The sequence below is a fragment of the Melozone crissalis genome, unplaced genomic scaffold, assembly GCF_028551555.1.
Source record: "Melozone crissalis strain CALT ecotype California unplaced genomic scaffold, PUWL_Pcris_2 ptg000041l_1, whole genome shotgun sequence".
Classification (NCBI taxonomy): domain Eukaryota; kingdom Metazoa; phylum Chordata; class Aves; order Passeriformes; family Passerellidae; genus Melozone; species Melozone crissalis.
The window spans coordinates 6,234,417-6,257,673 of NW_026535819.1; the positions used below are offsets into that span (position 1 = coordinate 6,234,417).

Consider the following 23,257-nt stretch of genomic DNA (forward strand, 5'->3'; position numbering starts at 1 on the left):
GGTGATTTTTAAGATATTTAACCATTTCTCCGAAGGAGTGGATGGAGGAGTCTGTGGACTCCAGGATCTGGGGTTTAAGTCCAGAAACCAGCTACAATGTCTTAAGCTTGTCCTAAAGAAAAAGCCCTTCTCTTGCCTTGTCATTGCTCTCAACAGAAGTGGGAAAGCAGCACAAGGGAGAAATGGAAATTGCAGACACAGGACTCCAGGCAAAGAGCTGCTATAGTATAAGGAAAGTTGAATCACTGGTTTGACACTACTTCCCCCCTGTGCAGTTTTGGGCTGCTAAATCATTCTCTAAAAGCAAACATCTAAGAAGAGAATAAAACATTCGACAGGAGGAGGAGAATACACTTAATGGTCATTTTCCACTGCCCTCCTGAGCAATCAGAGGCAGCAATAAATAACTGCACCTCCCACTCCTTCAGACTAAATAAATCCTCCAGCTGAATATCTGCAGGAGGAGGGTTCTCGTGACAGTGAGACATTTACACACACAGCTTCATGCTGATTTAGCAGGGGCTGTGTGGTTTTGTGCCAGCACCACTAAATCACTGCAATCAAGGCCCCTCTCCATTTTGCTTTTTCTCTGGTGATTTATATCAGTTTGGGACAAGGCAATTTCCTCTCAGTAGGAAGCTGAACTGAGGTGAGGCTCCTTGAACAGGAGCAGAGGTATCCAACACACAACAGTTTTTCCAGGGGATCCACCTGGTTTGCTTGATACAGAGCTGCTTTTTCACACCACATCTCTCCCCTAAATACAATAATGCAAATTCACTGTCAGTGTTGGATCATGTCCTCCCCATCCCATCACATAAACAGCATAAAAACAGTGGAACACCAGGTAATTGTACATTACTGTCATCATCAGTGGGAGATGGGAGCTCCAAAGAGGATCTGAGCATAACTTATCTATACCCCATGGAAAAGGGGATGGGGCAGATATCAAAGAAAGAAAAATCAAAACTAGAGTGTCATGAATGGAAGGAGAGTGAGAGGATTGGGTATAGATGGCTAAAGTGGAACCAGCACTACAATGCTGAATAAGAAACTAGAAAGAGGGTTTCACATGCAAAATTAAAACACAGTGCAATAAGGGAGTATTCAGATCACCTTATCACCTTTCAGTCCATGTTCTCCAGGGTTCCCCATCAGCCCCTGAAAGAAAAGAAAGTTCAGAGTGAGGTTGAGCCATGGTGGAGACTTGCTCAGGTCTGTGACATTGCTGTTTGCTGATGGGGCTGGTGGCTCAGTCCCACAGCACCGGTCTGGGACAGTCCCAAGGTCCAATGCCAGGCTGCTCCCAAAGTGTGCTCCATCACACATTCTTCATGTGGGAAAATGCTTCTGGAATTCTCCACTGAGAGCACCAGTGGGATGCTGTGTTCAACACAACTGCTGCCCATCCTTTCTCTCAGGACAGTCACCTCTGCCCCAGGGAGGAACAGAACAACCTTCAGCACAGCTATGGAGGGATGAGAGCTCAGAGATTCCCTCACCTTTAATCCTTTTGGTCCTGGAAAGCCAATTGGTCCAACAGGGCCCATGTCACCCTAGTGAGAGAAAGAAAATTACCACAGTCATTAGGTGCAAACCCAACAGATCCCTGCATGTGGTGTGAAATTCCTCTGATATCTAGCCTCAGTGTCCCTGAAGAAATGCACTACTGATATCAACAGCAGCATCCCGGCATGAGTCAAGGCCCTTTGAATGTGCTCACAGCCCCTAAATAAATGCAGCATTCTAAGAAAAGAGAGTGGGGGCAGGAGGTGGGGACAGAGAGGTCCCATCCAGCTGCAGTGAGAAGTCAGAGCGGCACTGTGTGTTGGACTCAGTCTAACACAGGAGGACAGCAGAGCTCTGCCTGCTGTGGGCACCCATGTGTGATGTACAACAGAAACCCTTCAGTGCTGCTGTTGAAACAGGCTCTGGCTCTCCCTGCCATGAAGAGAGGCAGTGACAGGGTGCCTGGCCTGGCCTCAGTGTGTAAATAAACAGGGCAGGCTCCCTGAAGGAGCAATTCTCCAACCTCAGCCTCAGGCCTGCGGTCACGCAGAGAGAGCTGGGCCGCAGCCACCCCAACAGAGCCCTTTTCATACCTCCCAGCATAAAGGCTGCTTGTGGAAATGCATTTGCTCAGAGCTCTGCCCACATGGCTAATTAGGAGAGCAAGAGGCTTTAGTTACACCTAATTCTGCTCTTCAGCCTCTCTTACAGCGCGAACCAAACTCCGCAGGGTGCGTGAGCAGAGCCTGGCTGGGCCTGGGGTGGCTGCAGGTGGCAAGGAGGAGACTGAAAGGGGACAATGTGTCACCTTCTCCATGCCCTGCAGTGTGTGCACACCCTGGGGAAGCAGCTGCAGTTGTCCTCCACAGGGAGGACAGGGCAGGATGGATGTGCTCCCTTCTCCCCAGGAGGACGGAGGAGGTCACTGTCAGTCTATCCCACTGGAGATGCTTCAGTAGCCTCAATTCAGGAGCTGCAGCTTACCCTGGGACACAAGATCTGACTCAGCTTGACCTGAATCTCAGTTTGAAGTTTGGCTGGGCCAGTGTGGAGGGGAGGACAGGCAGCTTCTGACTCCATCATCTCTAGGAGGACCATGATCATGTTTGCTATCTCTGACCTTACACTTTCTAACAAACACAATATCTGTGAAATAACAGCAGCAAGGAAAAAAGAAATCTTTCCAAAAGCAAGGATGCCTTCAATGGTATTGTTTTAAATAGCAATCTTCATCTTCCAGTTTTTTGACAGGAGCACATCCTTTCTGCTGCTATGGCTAAAGTAGCTACTTTCATCTCAACTGATGAAGGGAAGCAGAGCTAATTAGTGGTTCCATGGAAAGCCTTCCTGTGAATCCACCTCTGCCCCAATCCTCCATCTCCAAGATGGGTGCTCCACCAGATTCCCTGCTGTTCCTTCCAGGAATGTGAGGTTTCTGGGTTTGTGCAATGCCTAGTGCAATGGAGGCCTTGATCTAAGCTGACACACACTCCTGTAATTTAAGTTATGGAAAGGCCAAAGGGGAAGGTTTTAACCATTCCTTGCAAGTCAAGTTTCCATGGTTTGTCACAGCTGAGGAGGAATCATTATGAAAGAATGCTGTAGTAGTAACAGAGCCTACCAATTTATGTGCATGGAAGGGAATAACCTAAAACAAGTGCTGAGACCTAAAAATAAACCAGTTGGGCATTAACTAACCCCCAGCACAGCTGCCAGAGGAGGAGCTGCCACCCATCCTTACAGCCATTTATCTCCTGCTGGAGGAAAAGTGTAATGAAGGGTGGAATTTGGCTGAGTAAAATTACCTGGATTAGTGATGGGATGGTGAAAGGGCTTTTAAAATTCCTGTCTACCCAGAGGACAGACTGTTCCTGCCCTCAGACTCTCCAGTGAACAAGAACTGTGTGTCCCTGAGGTCACTGCTGACAGGGACTTACTTTTTAAGAGATCCTGGTGTGGAAAGAATGCTACATCTTTGAAGAAATACCCTGGCAAATGCTATCAAAAGGGCAAGTTACCATGAAAAAAAAGACACTAACAACAGACTTCTAATCTGTTTCCTTTTGCTTGGAAAGGATTTGTCCTCCTCCACCTCTGAATCCACCAGGAGACCCCCTCTCTCCCCAGATGCCACAGCTCCCCCATGCACACAGTCATCCTGCTCACAGGAAGAACAAAATCTGTGTGCAGTCAGGCAGGTTGAAAGGGTTAAAGCCCGACAAGCCAGATCTCCATTTGTTTTTGTACTTACAATGAGTCCAAGGACTCCAGGAGGACCTGGGGCTCCCAATTCTCCCTAAAAGGAAAGACAAACCCACAAGGTTACAGAACACTTTATAGACAAGGAGAGACTGAAAGGCAGCTCAGTGTTTCAGGGGTTTGAGGGAAGGGAAAAGAAGGGAAAAGACGATCCCACCCCCTTCCATCCCCAGCCCCTTTCCCCTCCAAAGCAATCCAGAACTTCCATTTTCAGGAGAGCACATCCTGGGAAGACACAGGCTGCTTGTTTTTGGCAGTCATTCCCAGGGCTGAGTCCCCTCCCAGGGGCAGGCTGGATGAAAGGAACATTTCAGGGGAGAGGTGGGAGTCTGCCCCAGGTGAGACCCAGCCACTGGCAGGGAGAGGGAGCAGGGCACATGGGGAGAGCAAGGCTAAGGTGGGAAGGAGAGGAAAGCTACTGCTTAAACATTGGGAAAAGTGAGTTTTGGGAGTGGTTATGCAATAATAAAACTCATAGGAAAAGGAAGACCTGCATAAAAATGAAATTGGGTAATTTGCAGGTTTTGGTGCTGGCAAATGTGTCCTGGGAATGTATTTGGCACCTTGGAGCCCATCATTCCAAGCCAGACTGCTGATGAGGCTTGTGGAGCTGGTTTGGCTCCTCAGCTTCACCACAAACTTTCTCTGTGTGAGCTCTCCAAAGAGATGCAGAAGCACTGGATGTACCTGCTGACATCTCCAAGTGAAGCACAGCAGAGAAGCTCTGCCAGACCCTCACCTACCCAGGTCCCTGAGCAGTTCAGCAACCATGGGGTGCTCAGCCTGTCCTGTGTCCCCTTTGGTGGCCTCCCTGGCCATGCTAACAGTGAGCTGCTGGCCAGGGCAAGGACCTGCTCTGACACACCTCCATCTCCAGCAGGGCCTCTCAGAACAAGTGCATTGGAAATGCTGAACTTCCCTTTCACTCAGCCAGTCCTGCCCTGCTCTGGATCATGCTGGCCACTTCCTCTGACAGCCCTGCTCAGTTTATGGTGCACATCTGGTGGAGCCCCCTCCAGTGCAATAGAGCTCCCCTTTTATGGAAAGATTTGCCTGGTGGAGAAGGAGAGAGAAGGGGATGCAACGTGACTGAATGTGCTCAGGGCTCCTTGGCTAAAGGGTTACGTGTGTTTATTTTATGGGAAGTGGAGTAAAGGACTATTGGGCAAGCACACACACAAAAAAGCGTTTCATAATCTCAACCAGCCTAAAATTGTCTTTTTTTTTTTTTTTTTTTTTATTTTATGGCCAGTTCCTTTCCTGCATACTTGGGACATCTGTGGAGCAATTGTTCCTCATGGGTGGGATTTCTGTGTCCTCAGAGCTACTGTTATAAGGTCGGCTTCAAGCCTTCAGCCAAGGCCTGGCATTCCTGGCTCAGGAAGGAGAGGGAGCATCCCAGGAATGCTGAGCACTGGAGCTGCACGGTGGCCTGGGTTCCCCAGGAAGGGTGGCTGGGCTGCAGGCTGGGGGGATGCTCAGCTCTTGGTCCCACAGCTCCAAGAGGCATTTCCCAGATTTTCTGACTTGTGTCGTATTGCTATCCCTCAGGAGAACGGCTGTCTGTGGAAATGCATGAGCTCACAGCTAACAGAAGAGGATTTCCTCTTGGAAGAGGAGGGGGTGGACTCCCCTGAGAGATGAGGACAGGACTAGTTGTTAATTTGAGCCATTCCCTGCTCTAGGAAATGGAGGATTTACAAGTGGCCTTTCCTGGCTATCAGTCCCTGACCTGTGAGGGAAATCAGGCTCCATTCTCCTTTTTGCAGCACATGGAGCGGGCACTGGGACAAGAGAGAAGGAGATGAACCAACAGCCCTTTCCCACGTCTAATTCCTGTGATTAGGAGCCTAATTGGAGTGGTGAAGCACTCTGGGGGAACGTGGGATCTGGAATGCCATGGCTGACAGTTCTCATCAGCTGGCAGCAGGGAGGAATGGCCCTGGGCTGGAGGAGCTGTGCCCGGAGGGGCTGCAGAGCACATCAGAGGCTGTGGCTGAGCCTTCCCAGCCAGCAGGGGATCAAACAGAGGATGTGGCAGCCGGGCCCGAGGCCATCCTGCCCCTGACAGCTCAGCTGCACACCCCAAACCTACCAAACCTAGCATATTTCTGTGCTCCACAAACAGACTTTCTGGCATTTTTCTGCGTCTGTGACTCCACTTGTGACCCTGTGAACCTCCCTTTAAGTCAGCCCAAACAGTCTGTTTTCATTCTGCCATGGCCAAGGCACATTAATATTTAAGAGCCGTTGATAAGATGAAAGAGGAGCGATCCTTCTGGATGAATTAACGGGACATTTGCTGCTCTCCCAGGCTCTGGGAACAGCCATTCAGCTGACTGGCATTGAGAACATCTTCTGAATGGGGCTTAGACAACTTGCATATTCAAAAGAAAACAAAATAAGTTATTTAGGGAAAACAAAAAAAAAAGTCTTCCTGTCCTGCAGGGTTCCTGCCCTTCCTGGTGGGCTGGCTGGAAATAGCAGTACAATCAGAAAGTTTTCCACTTTGGGACTGCTGATTCCACTCTGACCCATGGCTTAAGTTGACTGAAGGATGGGAAAAGTCCTGCAGAAGTGTTACTTGGGAACATCATTCTTTCAGTTCACTGCATTTATGATTCTTGTGCTGAATTCCCACAAAGGCTGGAGCTGTAGCTGAGCTTGGCTTGGTGATTGGAGTCTGTTGTGAAAATAACTTTTATGCTGCATACATGACGAATGGGAGCTTGCAGGCACATGTGGAGTTGGGTTACTTCACACAAATCATCCCCTCAAACCCCAGAGCAGCACGGTGATTATGTGTGAATAACCAAGGCAGCAGGAATTTCAGAGATGAATCAGTGCTGCTCACATGCTAATTCGGGGAGAACCAACAAAGTCATTCAGAAAATAATTTAGGATAATTAATACATCTGAGAACTGCTGCAGACCACGAGGACATGTTCTGTGAGCAGTGGCAGACACAGCACATCCCCACAGTTTAGTGCTACAAGAGCAGAGCAAATTGAACTTTATCAGCACCCAGCTGCTTAAATGACCTCGGTGACCATCCTGACCCAATTCCCAGGAGACACATCCCACTCTTAGGAAGCCAGCAGGGGTCAGATGAAGACTGAAGGGCAAGAACTCAGGAGACTGGAGACTTTACTCCCCAGGCAGTCCCAGGGCTGGCTGAGGAATGGGGCAGGAAGCAGCTTGGGCTGTGGATCTGTCCCTCAGTGCTCCCAGACACTGGAGCAGGGAATCTGTGCCCTGTGGTGTGGACAACATGGTCCAACACTGCCTACTCTGCCAGAGCAACATCCTTGCCCTTTTCCTCTTTATTTTCTCCTAGCCACGCATTCTGGATAAGAAAGTACCTGTCATGAATGAGGTGCTGGGAAGGCAAGAGATGGAGACAGAAAACTGATGGCAAATGACCTGACAGTTACAGGAACCAAACACAGGAATTTTCAGCAGGGCAGGGATGTACTTTTTTTTTTTTCAGGAGGGACAAAACCAACCAGCAGGTGCCACCAAGCTTAAAAAAAAACCAAACTAGCATGATGCAGTACAGTGTGCTGTCTACTGCAAAAGAAAAAAAAAAAAAAACAAGGAAGGAAAGGAAAATGTTATGACTTACAGGGTTCCCATCAATGCCTGGAGGTCCTCGTTCTCCAAAATTCCCAGGAAAACCCTGAGGAGAGGAGGTAAACATGAATGTCAGTTATTGAGGCTCCCTGGTGCAGTCACCCAGTTACAACCACTCCCCTTGCACCTGTGCAGCACTTTGGGGAGCAGCAGAACACGGGGACATGTGGGACAATCAGCCTGCCTGTCCTCATCCAAACCACTCCTGCCACATCAGCACAGCTCAGCAAGGCCAAAACCCCTGATTCACAAACTCACTGCAGGGACTATATTAAAAATGGATTGTCAATCTGAATTATTTAGTGCTGTCTGCTAACAGGACCCTTTGAGGAGCACCCCCTCCTCTCAGGAGAGCTGGACAGCACAAAGCCTCTTGGAGCCCATGCAGATGCTCAATGGAGCTGATGGGAGATGCCTGGTGAATTCACTCCCTTTCAGCTTGCCAGAGGAGCAAATCCTTCCAAACTCATTCCAGCCCACACCCCAGGGCTGTGAAAGGCCATGTTTACTACAGGAAAAAGTCACCACAAAAGAAGACTTCATCTCATTATATCCGAGACAAGTTTGGAAGACTTCAGACAATTGTAGAGAAGGGAGGGGAGGTGCTGAGCCAGAGCCAGAACACGGTGCTGGGACACGTTCTCCCTCACTCTTGGACAGAGCCTGTGCTCCTCTAAGCCCCCAATTCCCAGCCACAAGCAGATCCCAAAGCAGATTTCTCTTCCCTGTCCTGCCATGCTTGGTCTCTCTCAGAAAGAGCTCGAACTGGGAGTCCAAGTAAAAGTGCTTTATCCCCTTCTCTGCTCACCAGGACAACATGGGCATCTTCTGGAATATCTGAGAGCTCAAGAGACAGAGAAGAAGAAGAAAGGGAGAGGATGCTGTCCTCTCCTGCCTGCTTCCATGCATGTTACAAACACTGGGTGTCTGGGAAAAACAAATCTGAGGGAAGTGAAATGTAACAGCCAATGGTGACAACGCTTATCTGGAAACCCATCAGCAACAATGAAAACTGAAATGATCACAGCAGACAGAGCAGCAAAACCACACTGGGAAACTGTCATCCAAGACCTCCCTTGACCTTTGGGGGTTTACAACTCCTGGTGAACAGAAAAGATATAAATTTGCTTGGTAAAATCTAAGGTGAGAGACATGAGACCTGTTTAGGTCAACAAAAATTCTGCTGCTGACCTGAGCCAGCATTTCAGCTCTTCTGTACCAATTCCCTACAGCATGAAGGACTGAACTGACATGAGCTATTGCTTGCTTGGATTCAACACTTCTATTTTGTGGGAATCACTGAGAATAGGAAAGTTGTCTGCCTTTCTCCAGCTAGGCACTACATCCCTGAGGCCTGTGCACATGCCAAGAGGCTGTGGTAAGCAACCACTGGAAACAGCCTTCTGCCATCTAGAGACAAAGATGTCAAATATAACAAGAAGGCAGGGGGGCCTACAATTTTCTTTAACGAAAAAAGGAGAAAAATAACTCTGCTAACATGCTGAATCAATCAGATCAGAAGAGAGATGTGCAGGGAAAACTCATTGCTCAGGCAAGACAGAAAAAAAAAAAAAAAAAAAAGAAGATTGCCAGAATATTTTGCTGTTTACAGTCATGTGGCTTGCCAAGGAAAATATGAGTGTGCACAGACTGATACTGTACTTACACTGCTGCAGATTTCAGCATTCCCCCATCTCTCCTTCCTTCCTCAGGGAGCCATGGGTGCCACTGAGCTGCAGCCTGGCCCCGTGGTTGTTGAGGTCTCTTATGGAGCTGAGCTCTCACCAACACAGGGATTTTACTACTTTGAATGGTACAGTGAAAACAATATTGCTACAGCAGCACAATATCAGCTGGGGGAATGCTTGCTCCAGACTAAAACAGCACTGTCTGAATTTGGTTTAAAACTGTTGCAGTGTGACATAAACAATGTGCTCCTGTGCCAGAATAAAAGAACCCAGATAAGGAACTATTTAAATGCATATGTTTTGCACATGTGTTTCACTCTTGTTTTATGCCTCAGTTTCCAGCATTAACCTTGCTGCTTAAAGACAGGAAATTTGAGGCACTTGGTGATAGAGTTAATAGAAGTCTACATTTACACAGGTTTTCCAGCACTAGATCTCAAAATATCCAGATTATTCCTGTGTTTGGAAGGTGGAGCTGAGCACCTTAGGTCACTTGGCCAATACCCCCCAGCAATGAAGGGATTCAGCAATGAAACCTGTTCACAGCAGGCTGTGACTGCCCACAGAGCTCAGGGCTCTGCCAGCCCTCAGGATGGCATGGAAAAGGGTCAGGGAGGGAAGAAGCTGAGGAGAAAAGCAGAACAGGCCCAGGACAGCGCCCAGCACCAAAGCCCCATCCTGGCCAGCATCTTTTTTGTCCTTAATACACCATCTGCACTGCTGGCACAAGCAGCCCCAGCCCACCCATTGCTGGGGTTCTGGTTGCTCCCTGGTACATTTTGGCCCAAACTGTAAAACAAACCCAAAGGATGAGACAAATGCAAAGAGCAGCTTCAATTCAATTAACCCCAGGCATCCAAGCCCAGAAGTTGAGTTTAGCACAGGTTTTGCACATTAAATGAGGCTAAGGCTGGTGGCTGTGGCATGGAAAAGGCTATTTCAGCCTTCATGCAGTCTGCAAAGACCCAAACCAGGTTGTGAAAGCTGTCCCAGCACAGCTTTTGCACAGCAGGAAACAATCAATCTTTTAAGCCCCTAATGAAAAAGAAAGCACTTTGTTTCCATGGGGTAAGCAGTAGCAGTTTAAACCACAATAACAGTTCCAGTGACCACAGTGTCCTAATTTATTGGATCTCACACGTCTGTAAAAGCTGTTTTTTTGGTGCCTCTCCTGCCTGAGCCTAAAGGAGAGAGATGTTCCCTAGGTACAGGACTAGCACTATTCCACTAAAACAAGCAGCCCACAAGTTACAAGCAGACTCTGTTATGGCCCTGGTTTCCCTCCCATAAGCAGTGACACCTCTGCTCTCCCATGCTCTGCTCCAACAGCCTGAGGAGCCCAGACTGAGGAGAGCACATGGGGCAGGAAGCTCAATTTTATGGCGCTGGCAGACAGGAGGGTCACAACTGGCAGCCCATCACAGGAGGCTTTTGAAAGAAATTAAAGAATACAGCAGATTCAGAGTCTCCTGTGAGTGCAGAAGGGGTTTTGGTACAGAAAATCCATAATTTTCCAAGGTGTTTTTTTTTCAGGAAAACTAGTCCCTGGAAATTATGCTTAAGAATTGGGAGAGCAAAGGTAAACACCCCAGTGAAAAATACAGAGCCTGCTCTGTGGGAGGGAAGAGAGGGACCAGGACAGGGAAGGGAATGGCAAATGGCAGCAGAAATAGGGAGAAAATGCTCCACTAACAAGTTGTGCTGGCCAGGAGCCAGCAGGGTGCTCCTCCACAGCGCTCCAGTCAGGTATGACAAAACTTTTGGCTCCATCTCACAACTGGGAAATTCAGAGAGGAGGTGGGGGAAAACATCCAGCTGAATGGATTTCACATTGTCTGAAGGAGAAGTTCAATGAAAGAAGCAAGATGAGGAGCTGGAGAGAGAGCACACAGGCAGATGCTTTGCACCAACGACTCTGGGTGCCCCTGTGCTACCCTGTGCCCAAGCAGAGCATTACAGGGGCTCACAATTTGTGAACTGAGACACAGAGATACAAACTGATTTATCCCTGGTTACACTGAGGAGTCTGCAGCTGAAGCAGCAACAGAGTCTCTATCTTTGAGATGTTCCAATAGTGCCTTAATTCCTTTTCATCCCCACTCCCTGCAAAGGGCATCCTTTCACAGAGCAGGAGGCTCCTGCTGAGAACAACCAGACCTAGACAGACACTGGAACCAGCTCCTCTTGCATCAGGGGATTACATCCCCCTCCACCTCCCCTTCCTTTCTTCCACTGCTCAAAGCAAACAGAGCAGCCTGCCCTCTCTGCTGTCAGCCAAAGCACGGCTCCTGTCAGAGCAGCTCCTTGTCCCTTGTCCCTGGAGGCAGCTGTCCCCAAGGAGCAGGGACTGGTGACACACACGGTGTCCTTTGCTCCCCCAAAGCCCTCTCAGGTGCTCATGTGTGGCTGGGTGTGCTGTGTGTGTACAACATCTGATTCAGTTTAAAGCACTTTCCCTGAAGGAGTAAGGGAGGCAGTCTGGCAGCTGCTGCTCTGAAGAATCCTGGCAGCTCTTCATGCCAACAGAATCGTTCTCCAAAAATAGGATTTTATTTTCCTGTTGGCTCAAGGTGAAGCTGCTCAAACCAACCAGCCCTCCTGTCTTGTCTGCAAAAGTCTCTATTTGCCAGTTGGCTCTGGCCAGGTGAATCACTGCCCAGGAGCCTCCCCAGGGACAGAACTTGCAAGTCAAATAATTTAAGTAAGGAAAAAGGAAAAAAAAAGGTGGTGGAGAAGCGGGGCCGAGGGTGAGAGAAAGCCTTCACTGGAAAAAAGAAGGAGAATAAAACAAACAAGTGTAGCTTATGTTGGCAGCCCACACCTCTGAGAGAATTCCTGGTGTGGGGACAGACTGAGCCCCTCCACAGGTGGGCAGGGGGAGGCTCAGCCCCAGCAGGAGCCACCCCAAAGGAGCCTGGCAGACCCTGTGCTCCTCTGTGCCTCAACAGCCACACAGGGACCTCTGCCCTCCCCTGGGTCCAGGCAGCTCCCATCCCTGCAGAGAGGGACATGTGGCAATGGAGGGGGATCCTGTGCAGCTCTGCTCCTCTGCCACCTCAAAGGAAGCTTTGCTCTCACCCTCAGGAGACTTCACAGCTCCGTGTCACCTCTCGGGACAAAGATTTCAGGGCATTTTTAAACAAAACAATCCCTCCAGCTGGGGGAGTACAGCAGGAGCAGCACAAGAAAAATTCCTGAAGCCCCTCCAGCCAAAAGTGAAATGCCAGCCCCTCCACACTCCTGCTCCATTCCTTTCCCACTGATACAAGACCTTTTCCTGATCTGCAGAGCCCTGAGTTACCATTGCACAGACACGTTGGCCTAATGCCAGAGAGCACTGAGCCTGCCACTGCCCCTCCTTATCTCTGGCAAAAATTGCCAAATTAAGCAGCCTCCTACCCAGGCAGCTTTAGGTGTCAAAATGCTTTCACTCGTAGGTGACAATTGCATTATTTTTCCTTATAATTTCTAAGGAGAAGAGTTTTTGAGCTTTGATTTATGAATGAGCTTTCCCCTGAAGGATTAAAGATGCCTGGAAGACCTTGGTTCAGTTCCTCATGAGATTTCTGAATGATGATGGACAAGTCACTTAGGAGCATTCTTGGAAAAAAATATCTTTGGGATTGTTTCTTTTCTTTCAGTGGAAGTTATAGCTCTTGGCACCTTTTCCCTGTGTTTTCAGTACCTTGTTTTACCCAGTCTTACAAATATGAAATACATACTGATATTGTCCATCTCACCAGGTTATATGGATGGTGTAATCATGGACATAGGAACATGTGAGAAGTAACCATGCAAGCACCTCAGCACAGAGTTTTGGGAAACTCCAGACGTGTGGAACACAGCTCAGGCCAAAAAGAGATGGTGACATTTGCTCTGGGCTCACGCCTGCATTTCAGAGTGGTGAACCAAGCCAAGAGGGGTGGAGAGACCAGACCAGCTGCCCAGCTCCAGTGTCCAACTTCAGCATTAAAAAAGTCACTGATTGCTCAAACCACATCTATTTTAAAAATTCAGGTTAACAAAGCAAAAAAAAAAAAAAAAAAAAGCAAAGAATTTACTTAAATGGCTAACAGGAAACATCTGATCCATGGGCTAAAAGTTTCTCATTAAAAGAGGAGCCTTGTTCATGGCTGGTTTTCAGGACCTCCACTGGACTTTTCATGCAAACAGGATGATTAAAAGCATATTCTGTTTTTAAATTAATCAGTTCCTGAACAAGGAATGAAACATTTTGGTGCAATGCTGGGATACTGGCACAAGACAGCATTGCCCAGTCCTGTCCATCAGCTCCTACAGACCATCTGTGCTCCCTCCTGCAGTTCATCTTGTGGATTTACCTGTACACAGCTCTTCAGCCCACTCATTTCTCTACTGGCTTTGGCTGGCCACATCTGAGACTACCATGAAATGCTGTAACCAGTTTCCCAAGTGCTCGTGTGGTGCAGGAGACTCTTGGCTCACTCACTTACTCAAGGAAGGGTCTCAGCTGCATCCAAAGCAGAGAAAAGACTGGAGCAAGAGAGGAGATATTTATCACCTTAGTCCCCACAGAGAGAAGCAGCATTTGCTTTGTCAGTGGTCTGTGGCCATGGCAGCCCCTGCAGAGCCATGGCAGAGCCTGGCTCCCCCCCGTGTGCATGGACAGCAGCTGGGCCTCTGAACCTTGGCAAACCCCAGGCTCTGACACTGGATCTATCCAATGGATGGATCTATCTCAGGATGACATCGGATCTGTCCAAGGATGGATCTATCTCAGCCCTCCATCAAAAGGTTGGGGAGGCTACAAAATGGAACCTTCCTGACCCAGAGGCAGCCCTACTTTTGGCCATCCAGACACAATTGATGCCTTTTCATAGGATACAAGAGCCTGCTCATGCTGGTGGGGAGGGCAGGGGTACCCCATGACCTTCTGACAGCTTATCAGAAGGAAAACCCAATATATTGCATCTTGGTGCTCACTGGAGGCAGGAGTTAATGCATGATAAAGCACCACAGAAGAAGACATGGAAAAGAGCTTGGTGGGAAGGTGAGCTCTGTGAGAGCTGGAGAGGGGGATCCTGCCTGTGAGCAGCTCCAGCAGCCTGGCACTGCACTGGTGCTCCCAGCAAACTGGGGCTGGTTCCAGTGGCTGCCATCTCTCAAACTGTGGGCGACAGAGGGGAGGGACCCTGCTGCACTCGCTCCCATGCCCATCCCTGTGACTCCAACTCCATGTGCCTTTTTATGGCACCTCCTCCTTGACACATGAGCTGTCATCCTTGGCATTTCCACGCTAAGCCTCAGCTGCTGAGCTCAAAGGAGAGCTCTCCAAAACCAGTGCTGTCCCTGGTTTGCACAGGGCTTTGGAAGAGCCAAGCAGCTTGTGTGACACTGTGTGTCATGGGGAGAAACCAGAACCATGAGCACAGAGACAGAAATATCTGCTCGTGGTGTTCATGGCTTGCTCGTGCTGCTGTTACCAAACCCTTCCAGCCCTGATCCCTGTGCTGTTTCGTGGACCTTTTGGGCCAGGGCTTTTCTTTCACAAGGTGTTTGCATGGAGAGGCTCTGAGCACAGGGCCAGCAGCACCACCAGGTTCTTAGAAAAATGTAAGGAAACCTAAGTTGTGTTTAAGTGACTTGTGAATAGACCTCAGACGAACCTCAAAATTACTAAGTATGTCTTTGAATTAAATTTCTCCTCCTTCTTTTCTATCTCTTTTAAAATAATACAACTAACAAAACATTGTAAGCAAAAAATCATAGATAAAAAATAGCACAGCTGGTGCAGTAGGAACACTCTATGTGAAAAAGAGAGATATAAGCACACATCAAAACCAAAGATGAGCCAAAAAAGATCTCAAAGCTCCTTGGATATATTTCCTGAAATTCTGCCTTTAAGTCTTTTCCTCTAGCAGAGCTAAAGAACTTCTGAAAATATTCCACTCTATTTGAAGTTTAATACAATCTGCAGTGCAGACACTCCTGATTGTGGCTGCCCATCTCCCACAGCACAAGAACAGCTTGGTGTTCCTTGAGCTACTTCTATCTCCTACTCTTCCTATGAGTCATTTCCTGCAGTGGCAGCACAGCTCCTTCCCAAAGCTGAACCAGGACTGGCACATTGTCTCTGCATGGCAAGACAAGCTATCAACAGCTTCTCTCACTCCTTTCCCCAGCAACCCTGATGGGGTCTTGTTTTTATAGATTTTTTTTCCCCAGCTGCTCAGCTGAATACCATAAAAATCCACAAAAATCACCATAAAAAGACATATTTTTCTGCCACTGCACTGGCAAGATTGAAGGTTTAAGTTGCATCAGCTCCAACCCCCAGCCCACCTCTAAACCAGGCAGATCCAGAGATGTACAGACTCCTGTTATTTCAGCCTCCTTCATGCACTGGGCTCCAACCATAACTCTGCCCCCAGCCCAGCCCTCTCCCTCTCCAGGGCCCATATTTTGGGATGCACTGGCCTCCTGCATTGCTGGTGTCGGGCAGGGAGAGGTGGAGTCAGCTGTTTCCACGACAGACTCACCATGTCCCTCACAGCTCTGCAAAACTTAACTTCCCTGGAAGGATTTCAAGCTCTGACTCATGTCCAGTTCCTCTATTTTAATCATTCCCTCTTACATCATTCTCAGAGGCCCACGGTGTCACATGCAACCTCCCCCAGCCCCCAGCTCCTCCTCGGCTGAGCAGTGATCCACTGCCAGCTCTCATCCCAAACAAAGCTAGGTACAGAAATATGTGTGATACCAACTCCTTCCTCCTCTCCAGAGCATTCACCAGCTCTGAAGGCAGCTAAGAAGGGCTTGCAAGAGCTCCCTGCTGCAATGACAACATGGAGACAGCAGAGGAACAGCAGCCACACCAGCAAATCTAAGTGAGCAGGGATGGGAGAGACCAGAGAAATCCCAGAAGGCTCACAAAAACCCCAAGGCAGCTGGGAGGCAGCAGTGGCCAGGAGATAAGTGTTGGGAAGAGAACCAGGTCAGCTGGTTCATGCTTTCCATTTCTCCCAGAGACTTCCTGAATAACTGTGGATGTCACTTAATCTTTCTGTTCACGCTGGGAAGTTCAAATCGTCAGCATCGGCCCATTCAAGATTTCCTATTAAACCTGATATCATAAACCAGGGATGGAGCCAGAGCTCTCTGAAGGAGCCAAGCAGAACAAAGGTGCTCACGTGTAGCCATTTAATCCCTTCCCTAGATCCCAGCCTGGATGCCTCCATGGCTGAGAGATTCCCTGCTGATCTCAGGGGAGCCCCTTGCTCGTAGCAGTGACCGCCAGACCGAAGCCCTTGCCTGGAAGATTACAAATCCTGGCCAGCCAACAGCTGGAAGGCTTTGAGCCTGCAGTATGCTCTGTGCAGAGAGAGAGCAGAGCCCCTGCACATAACAACAGTTGCTGTGTTTGTTTTGCCCTGGCCAGCGAGTCATGGTTACACCACGGACCCTGCACTTATTCATCACAGAGGTTCCTGGTGCAACCAGCAGCTTGCAAAAGATCTGGTATGGATTTCCAGTATCTCTCCAAAAAAATCTGCTGGACTGCTGCCCATCTTAGGCAAAGGAGAGGCAGGATGGATGTGGCACTGCTGAGCTGTCTGCACTGCCATGTCAGAACCCAGGACATCCCTCTGGCTGTCCTGGATGGCTCGAGCCCCTGCCAGGGGGCTCAGGGACCTTGGCACAGAGCCTAAGACACCATCAAAAACCTTTGATTTTGACTCATGGAGCAAATTTCCACCTTTATATGAAGAATTACAAGTCAAGAGAGTTTAAGTAGAATAATAGTTAGTTGGTCATGGGGTGAAAAGTAAATTTTTTGAGTTTTAGAATGGGGGCTCAGGGTCCCAGGATGGAGGAATTTGGGCATGCCCTGTCCTTCTTCTTTCTTCTTCCTAGCCTCCATCTTCTGAGTGATGTTAGCACTTTTAGGTTAGTTTAAAGTAGAAGCTCACTGTCTAACATAGGTGATAGGTATTGGGAGGTTATTGTAAATAATGTACATGTAGTTTTTAGTATAAAAGACAACACTGCATCTGAGGGCAGTCAGTGTGCCTCTGTCTAAACTGCTGGACAGACCTCAGCAGGCCAGAGAAAGAATGTTATAAATAAAAAATAATAAACAAGAAGAATCCTGACTCCTTCTTCGACTGCCAAGCTGAAAAAAGAGCCTTGTACATATCTCAAAGTCACTCTGACCAGCAGAAATCCCGAAACTGCCAAGGTATCTGCATGGCTTTTGCAGTGAGAACATCAGTGAGTGGTGGGCGTGGGGCTCCTGGGAAGGGGAACAAGGGGAAAGCACTGGATTTTTCCATGTGTGGGTGAGTGCAATGATGTCCATAGGTCAGAGGAAACTCAGGCAAGATGAAGGACAAGGTGCAAAGGCAATGAGATACAACAGAGCTGCAACATGCCTGAGCTCTCTGCTGATTCCTGGAGCAAAAAGCTTCATCCAACTTCCTAAAGGAGGCATACAGAATTGATTGGAAGAAGGTTGATGGGGTAAAGTTTTTCCTTTCTGTCCTTTCCTCTGCTCATTTCAGTATTTTTCCCACTTGCTCTTGCTTTTTGCTAGAGTCAGCACAGCCCCTCTTGTTCTCCTACACAGCTCTCACAGTTGGCTTCAGCCCCACTTGCAAACACCTCTTGCTCCTGGCCAAGCTCTCACATCTACCTGGTGCCTCCTTGCTCCTCAAACACATCTTCCCCAATCTGTTGCACCACCAAGAACAAAAAGGTTTCTATACAAAACCACACTTGCATTACACAAACCAAGATGGGACAGGGGTTGGAGAGAGACACAGCAAGAAGAGAAGATAGATGTGATAGAAGTGACAGAAGATGTGATAGAACTGGTGGGAGTGCAAAGCAGGAGACGGAACAGAGCCAGTACAGACACCTGGGACACTGCAATCATGGTTGGGAATCAAAAAGTGAATCTAGGGAAGCAATTGGCCAGAGTGTAAGATCCAAGGGAGCATGGGAAAAGAGCAATAATGCCTGTGAACTGAGCAGAGCATGGAAGAAAGGAAGAGAGCAATATCTCTATCTTTGGTTTTCTTCCTGCTTGAAAAGACAGACATGGAAAGGTTTGTTTGAAGATATGAAAGGACCCAGCCAAAAGCCAAATATCTTATTTCCAGTTTCATTCAACAAGGTCTGCATAATAGACGAGGAAAAACTTTACCGGCCTACCCATCTTGCCCCTCTTCCCAGGAACTCCAGGGATCCCCTGCAAGGAAAAAACACAGAGAGAGAGAGAGAGAGAAAAAAAAAAGTTCTGGTTGAGAAATCAAACAGCCACCCAACAATACATAGCAAAATGAGAAGAGAAAGGAGAATGCAAAACAGGCTAATGACTGTGGCATTGTTTGGGAATCAAAATGTCAGCTACTTGCAGTGGGCTGCGAGAGCAGAAGACAATTAACCTTCCCCCATTAACTGCGGCCTGCCGAGGCCACGCGCAGGCAGCATCCCCGGGCTGGGGCTGGGCTGAGCAGGAGCAGTCATTAAGCTACTGGTCTGGAACCAAATGAGGGCCACTGCTGAGGCACTCGCTGCACAACTCGTGTTTATGTTTCTTATTTAGTTCTACAAGCATTAAATCAGCGTGGCCAGAGCGCGGGGCAGGCCCCTCCCAGGCAGGCACACTCCCACATGGTCCCAGGGCCTCTCTGCTTTCTGGAGATTGCATTTGAGGGAGGAAAGGCTGGAATCAAACACTGTTCGTCTTCCAGGGATCTTTTTAGGAGCTCTTCTAGTGGGGAGAAGGGGAAGAGATTGGGCAGGTGGGAGGGTGTGGAGATGGAGAGTGGAAAAGCAAGGGATGACCTGTAAAGCTCTGGAAATTTGGGCTGGGGGAAGGCACGATGAAAAGGATGGAAGGAAGGGAGGGCACAGCCACAGCTGCCTACTCACAGCCCCATGCTTGACTGCCTAGTTCAGTGCAACTGGAAATAAAGCCATTTTCAGAAAGTCCCTTCCAAGAGCCAGGCTCTTTCCAAACAAAGTGCTGAGGCAGCATGGCTGGGAGGGGATTCCTGTGGGAGCAGGGAATCTCCATTCTCCTCACCTGCCCCACCTCACTAAGATGAACTGGCAGGGAGGAGAGGGAAGGCAGGTTTTTAAGTGCAGGAGAATATTGAAAAACTCCTCTGTGGTCAACAGCAAGGTCTGATGGCCCTGCCTGAAGCCTCAGTTGTCCTCAGCCAAACATCAACATTATACAGAGACAGAGGTCCTCATTCAAGGGTAGGAAGAGACTAAAGAAGGGATAGGTAAGCATTAGGCATGCTTGCCTCCTTCCTCGGGGAGCAGGGATAGAGAAGGTTACATCATGCTCTGAAGAACTGCATTCAACCAACACACCAAGGTTTTCTTCACAAAATACTCACTCGTTCTCCATCGGCTCCTGGTAGCCCAAATAATCCTGGGAGACCAATATAGCCCTAAAGAAAAGAGGAAACAAGCAGTCAAACACATTTCTCCTTTAGCAGCAGTCAGTCTGTGCTTCCTGAAGAGCAGAGCAGCCTCCAGCGCTGGTCAGTGGCAGCCGTGATGAAATAAACCTTGAGGCAAGTGTATATGCCCATGGACTGCATGGTGCTGGCTTCCACGATGTAGTCCAAGGGCACATACCCTCACACCAGGGATCAGGAGGACTCCAGGCAGCAAGAGGACAGCCAGAAGAAACCTTACCTGGGCTGGCTCTAAGTGTACCTGAGGGAAATGGAGCTTGGTTCGAGGTTAGCAAAAGTAATCCACAGACCTACACCTCCTTTTGTCTCTTTCTTTGCTTTTGACACTCATTTCCAGCTGTCCTCTTGTACAAGCCCTTTCTGTCTGTCTTGTGTCACCTGGTGGTCACGCACTGCAGCCCCTTCTGAGGCAAATCCCCCTTTTCAAGGGCTGCCACCACCCTGCAGTGAGTCCTGGCTCTGCCCAAAGCCTGTCCCTGTACCACCAAGACCTCGTCCAAAGGTTTTCATCATCCCAAGCACTGAAGGCCCTACATGGGCTGGGAGAGGCTGAACCTGACATTCCAGGCTTGGGGGGTTGATGTGAGGCTCAACTTGCACACCCACACCACGGGGAAACCACCTTTGCACCAGCACATTGCACATAAAACCTGCTGCTTCCCCACTCATCAGAAACCTTGTGTTTCCAGGTTTCTCTGTGGCCTTGGGGCCCTGCTGAGACAAGACACGCTGCATAAAACACAGTGTTTCCCTTGCCTTGCCACAATGGCAGCCTTGTGTTTAATCCCTTTGCTCAGCAGCCTGGACAAAGTCACCTTGTGTGCTGGGCCTCTGCAAAGGCCCCTCTGGTGCCAAGCATGCCAAATCCAGAGGAAGTGAATTTCAGCAGGGAGCCCCCTCTGTGGCACCTCACTGTTACAGGAGCCAAGTGCTAACACTGCTTTTCTCTCATCTTTCTTCCCCCATCATTGCTAAATCTCTATCTGCCAACCCCACCAAACATTTTCACCAGTCCATCGCTCCCTGTGGGTTGTGTTTCCTTTAGGGACAGCACCTAGCTGGGAAATAATGTTACATTAAAATGAGCTGGTCTGCCTTTGCCTCCTGAATCCTAAAATAAACCACATAACTTCAGAACTTTTCCTGGAGAAGGAAAAAGTAGAGGGGGAGGATGAAGAAGAGTCCAGAGCTGGCTCCCTTAAACCACAAAATGCACATTTCTTACCTTAGCACCCAATTCTGATTTACTCTGGTTGAACTAAGAAAGGGCTTCCTTGGGTATTAATAAATATTTCAGTCCTCACCACTCAGGGGTACAAAATAGGGAATAACTTTCAGATTTTACATTCTGCACATCTACCACCTGATAATTACACAAGGTCCTGGTTAGGGCAGTGAAGAGATGCCCCAGGGAAAACTTCAGCCCTTGCAGAAGTGGGGTGAGCAGGCTGTACTCTCAGATTTTCCTCTTCTGCAGGGACTGAATGTGCCCTCTCCCTTCCCAGCTCAGGAATACTGCTAGCTACAGGGTCAGCATTTGTTTATTCCTTGCAGTTTTCCTAGTGATGAAAGCCAGCTGCTTGAATTTACTGCATATAGAGAAAGTATCACGTGCTAGAGAAATGGGGATTTATTGGCTTAGGATCTCATTGTGAATTTATAATTGCAGGAAAAGAACAAAATGTGATTAACAAGAGCCTTAAGTAGTAATAAAAAAAGAATCCTTTGCAGTGAGAATAAAACCCCAGCAATTATTTCTGGTGAGCAAAACCAGACAGGACGGAGATATTGTTTGTATTTGCACATGGCTTCAAGATGCTGCCTTGCTGTTGTTCATAATGATATAAACCACTCCCTAACCAGGCCTGTGCCCAAATGAGCCCATACTCAGCGTGGTTAAAGTCTGCTGAACCACACTGATTGAAATTAAAGAGGCCTTTGGGATGTGGGGCTTGCAGGCTTTGATAGGAAATTGTAAACCATTCTTTCCTCCCCTGCAATGTGAGCTTTGAGGGGGCTGACTTTATCATCAGCGCTATTGGGGGACTTTGATCAAGGTACATTCCGTGTTTAATTAAAAAAAAACTTAACAGTGCATGGTTCAAATCCCCCAAACCCAACAAATTAAAGCAACCAGCTTCAGAATTGCAAAATCAAGCCTAAAGTTTCTTGAGAAGTCTTTGATAAAAACAAGCAGAGAAAAGGCAAGTGAAAGGTTGCTTACCCGAGTGCCTTTTGGGCCAGATTCCCCTATGGGGCCAGGTAAACCCTAGAACAGAAGGGAAAAAAACAGAGACAAATGTGGACAAGCTTTAACTTACAATAACAAGCAGTGCCAACCCCCCAAGCACCATCCCTGCATGGTTCTGCTTTAAGTGCTTCTTAAAGCTTTATGTGCTGCATGGTTCTGCTTTAAAGTTTTGCTTTAAGCATCCAAGGAGTATCAACAAAGGAGAAAAAGAGACCAAATAATACAAATAACAGATCTGCCATTGTTGGGGAGCTGGGATTGAGCAGAACCTGAGACTGCTGCACACAGTGAGCCTTCCCTGGGGCTGAATTTGAGATTTCTGAGGATAAAGGCCACAAGGGCTGATGCAGTGGGGTGCCCAGAGGTTGTGTTACACTTGGGATGCCAGGCACAGTGATGCTCTGTGCCCAACAGCTCTGCACTCATCTTCCTGCCTGAGCAAACACATGCATAACAAACGTATTCCAATTCCTGCTTAGGGAACGCTGGTGCAATGAGAAATTCCTACAGCTCAGAGAGTCACTTAGCAATGCAGGTACTGTGATATCTCTAACCCTTTGCAGCATCAGCTATGGAAAGAATTGAAAATTAATTCCCCATTCTAATTCTATGCTTAATGCTGCTCACTCAAAATACTGCAAAGGAGAAAAGTGCAAAAATGCAAAATCAATTTTCATGTTTATTGCCTTCTAGCAAGTTTCCAAATAAATTTTTTTTCAAGTTCCAAATTTTGATGGGATTTTTCTGGGGGAATTAAAAAAAAAAAAGTTAAGTCCATATTTTCTTCAGCTGGCAGCAGTGCAAGGCTCAGCCTGGGATGTGAAAGTTGGGTTGTGCTCTTTCCTGGCTCCTGCATCATTGCCAAAGATTTCAGGCATCAGGGTGAAGTTACAATCCTGCCTGTGATGCACAAACCAAACCTGAGCCAAGAACTCTCTCCCATGGCTGCAGAGCCAGCACAGCTGACAGGAGTAACAAGTAGTAAAATCTCTGCAAAGTAAACACCCCTGATGCAGGATACACACAGCATTCAGATAGGCTGAAAAAAGCTGCCTTAAAAAAATAAAAAAAGTCACTTTCCTGACCCAAACCACGTTTTTAAGAAGGCAGATTTGTTCTTTGAATGTCAAGGCACAGATTTCATCCTGCTTATCTGATGGGCTGAATTGCTGAACAGCATTCATTAACCTTGTATGTCCAAAATCTCTTGGACCTCTTCTTATTAGCCATCTAACACACATTCACACCTAGGAGACTCTCTGGCATGCTCAGCTCTAAGAGCCTTTCAGAGTATGAATGGAGCTTTTAGTCAGGTGCATAAAGCTCCCATCCAGTTCTGCCATCTGCACTCTCCAGTGGGCTAAGCAAGGTATCAGTTTAATTTTCAATTTAAAATGGGTCATGCTTTATTGACAGGCTGAGGCAGAGAGATGCAGACTTGT

The 23,257-nt window shown here is 48.1% G+C and overlaps 1 protein-coding gene across 2 annotated transcripts in view; it reads right to left on the reverse strand.

The window, feature by feature from the left end:
• The window catches only part of LOC128941990 (collagen alpha-1(XXVII) chain-like), a 145,257-nt gene that overhangs the window by 74,705 nt on the left and 47,295 nt on the right, over positions 1-23,257 (reverse strand). For both annotated transcript variants that reach the window (XM_054284130.1, XM_054284131.1), the window contains exons 10-16: positions 21,789-21,833; positions 19,481-19,534; positions 18,274-18,318; positions 7,394-7,447; positions 3,761-3,805; positions 1,503-1,556; positions 1,117-1,161 (exon numbers count right to left, since the gene is read on the reverse strand). In XM_054284130.1, coding sequence (XP_054140105.1) covers positions 1,117-1,161; positions 1,503-1,556; positions 3,761-3,805; positions 7,394-7,447; positions 18,274-18,318; positions 19,481-19,534; positions 21,789-21,833 — 342 coding nt within the window. The remainder of the gene's footprint in view (positions 1-1,116; positions 1,162-1,502; positions 1,557-3,760; positions 3,806-7,393; positions 7,448-18,273; positions 18,319-19,480; positions 19,535-21,788; positions 21,834-23,257) is intronic.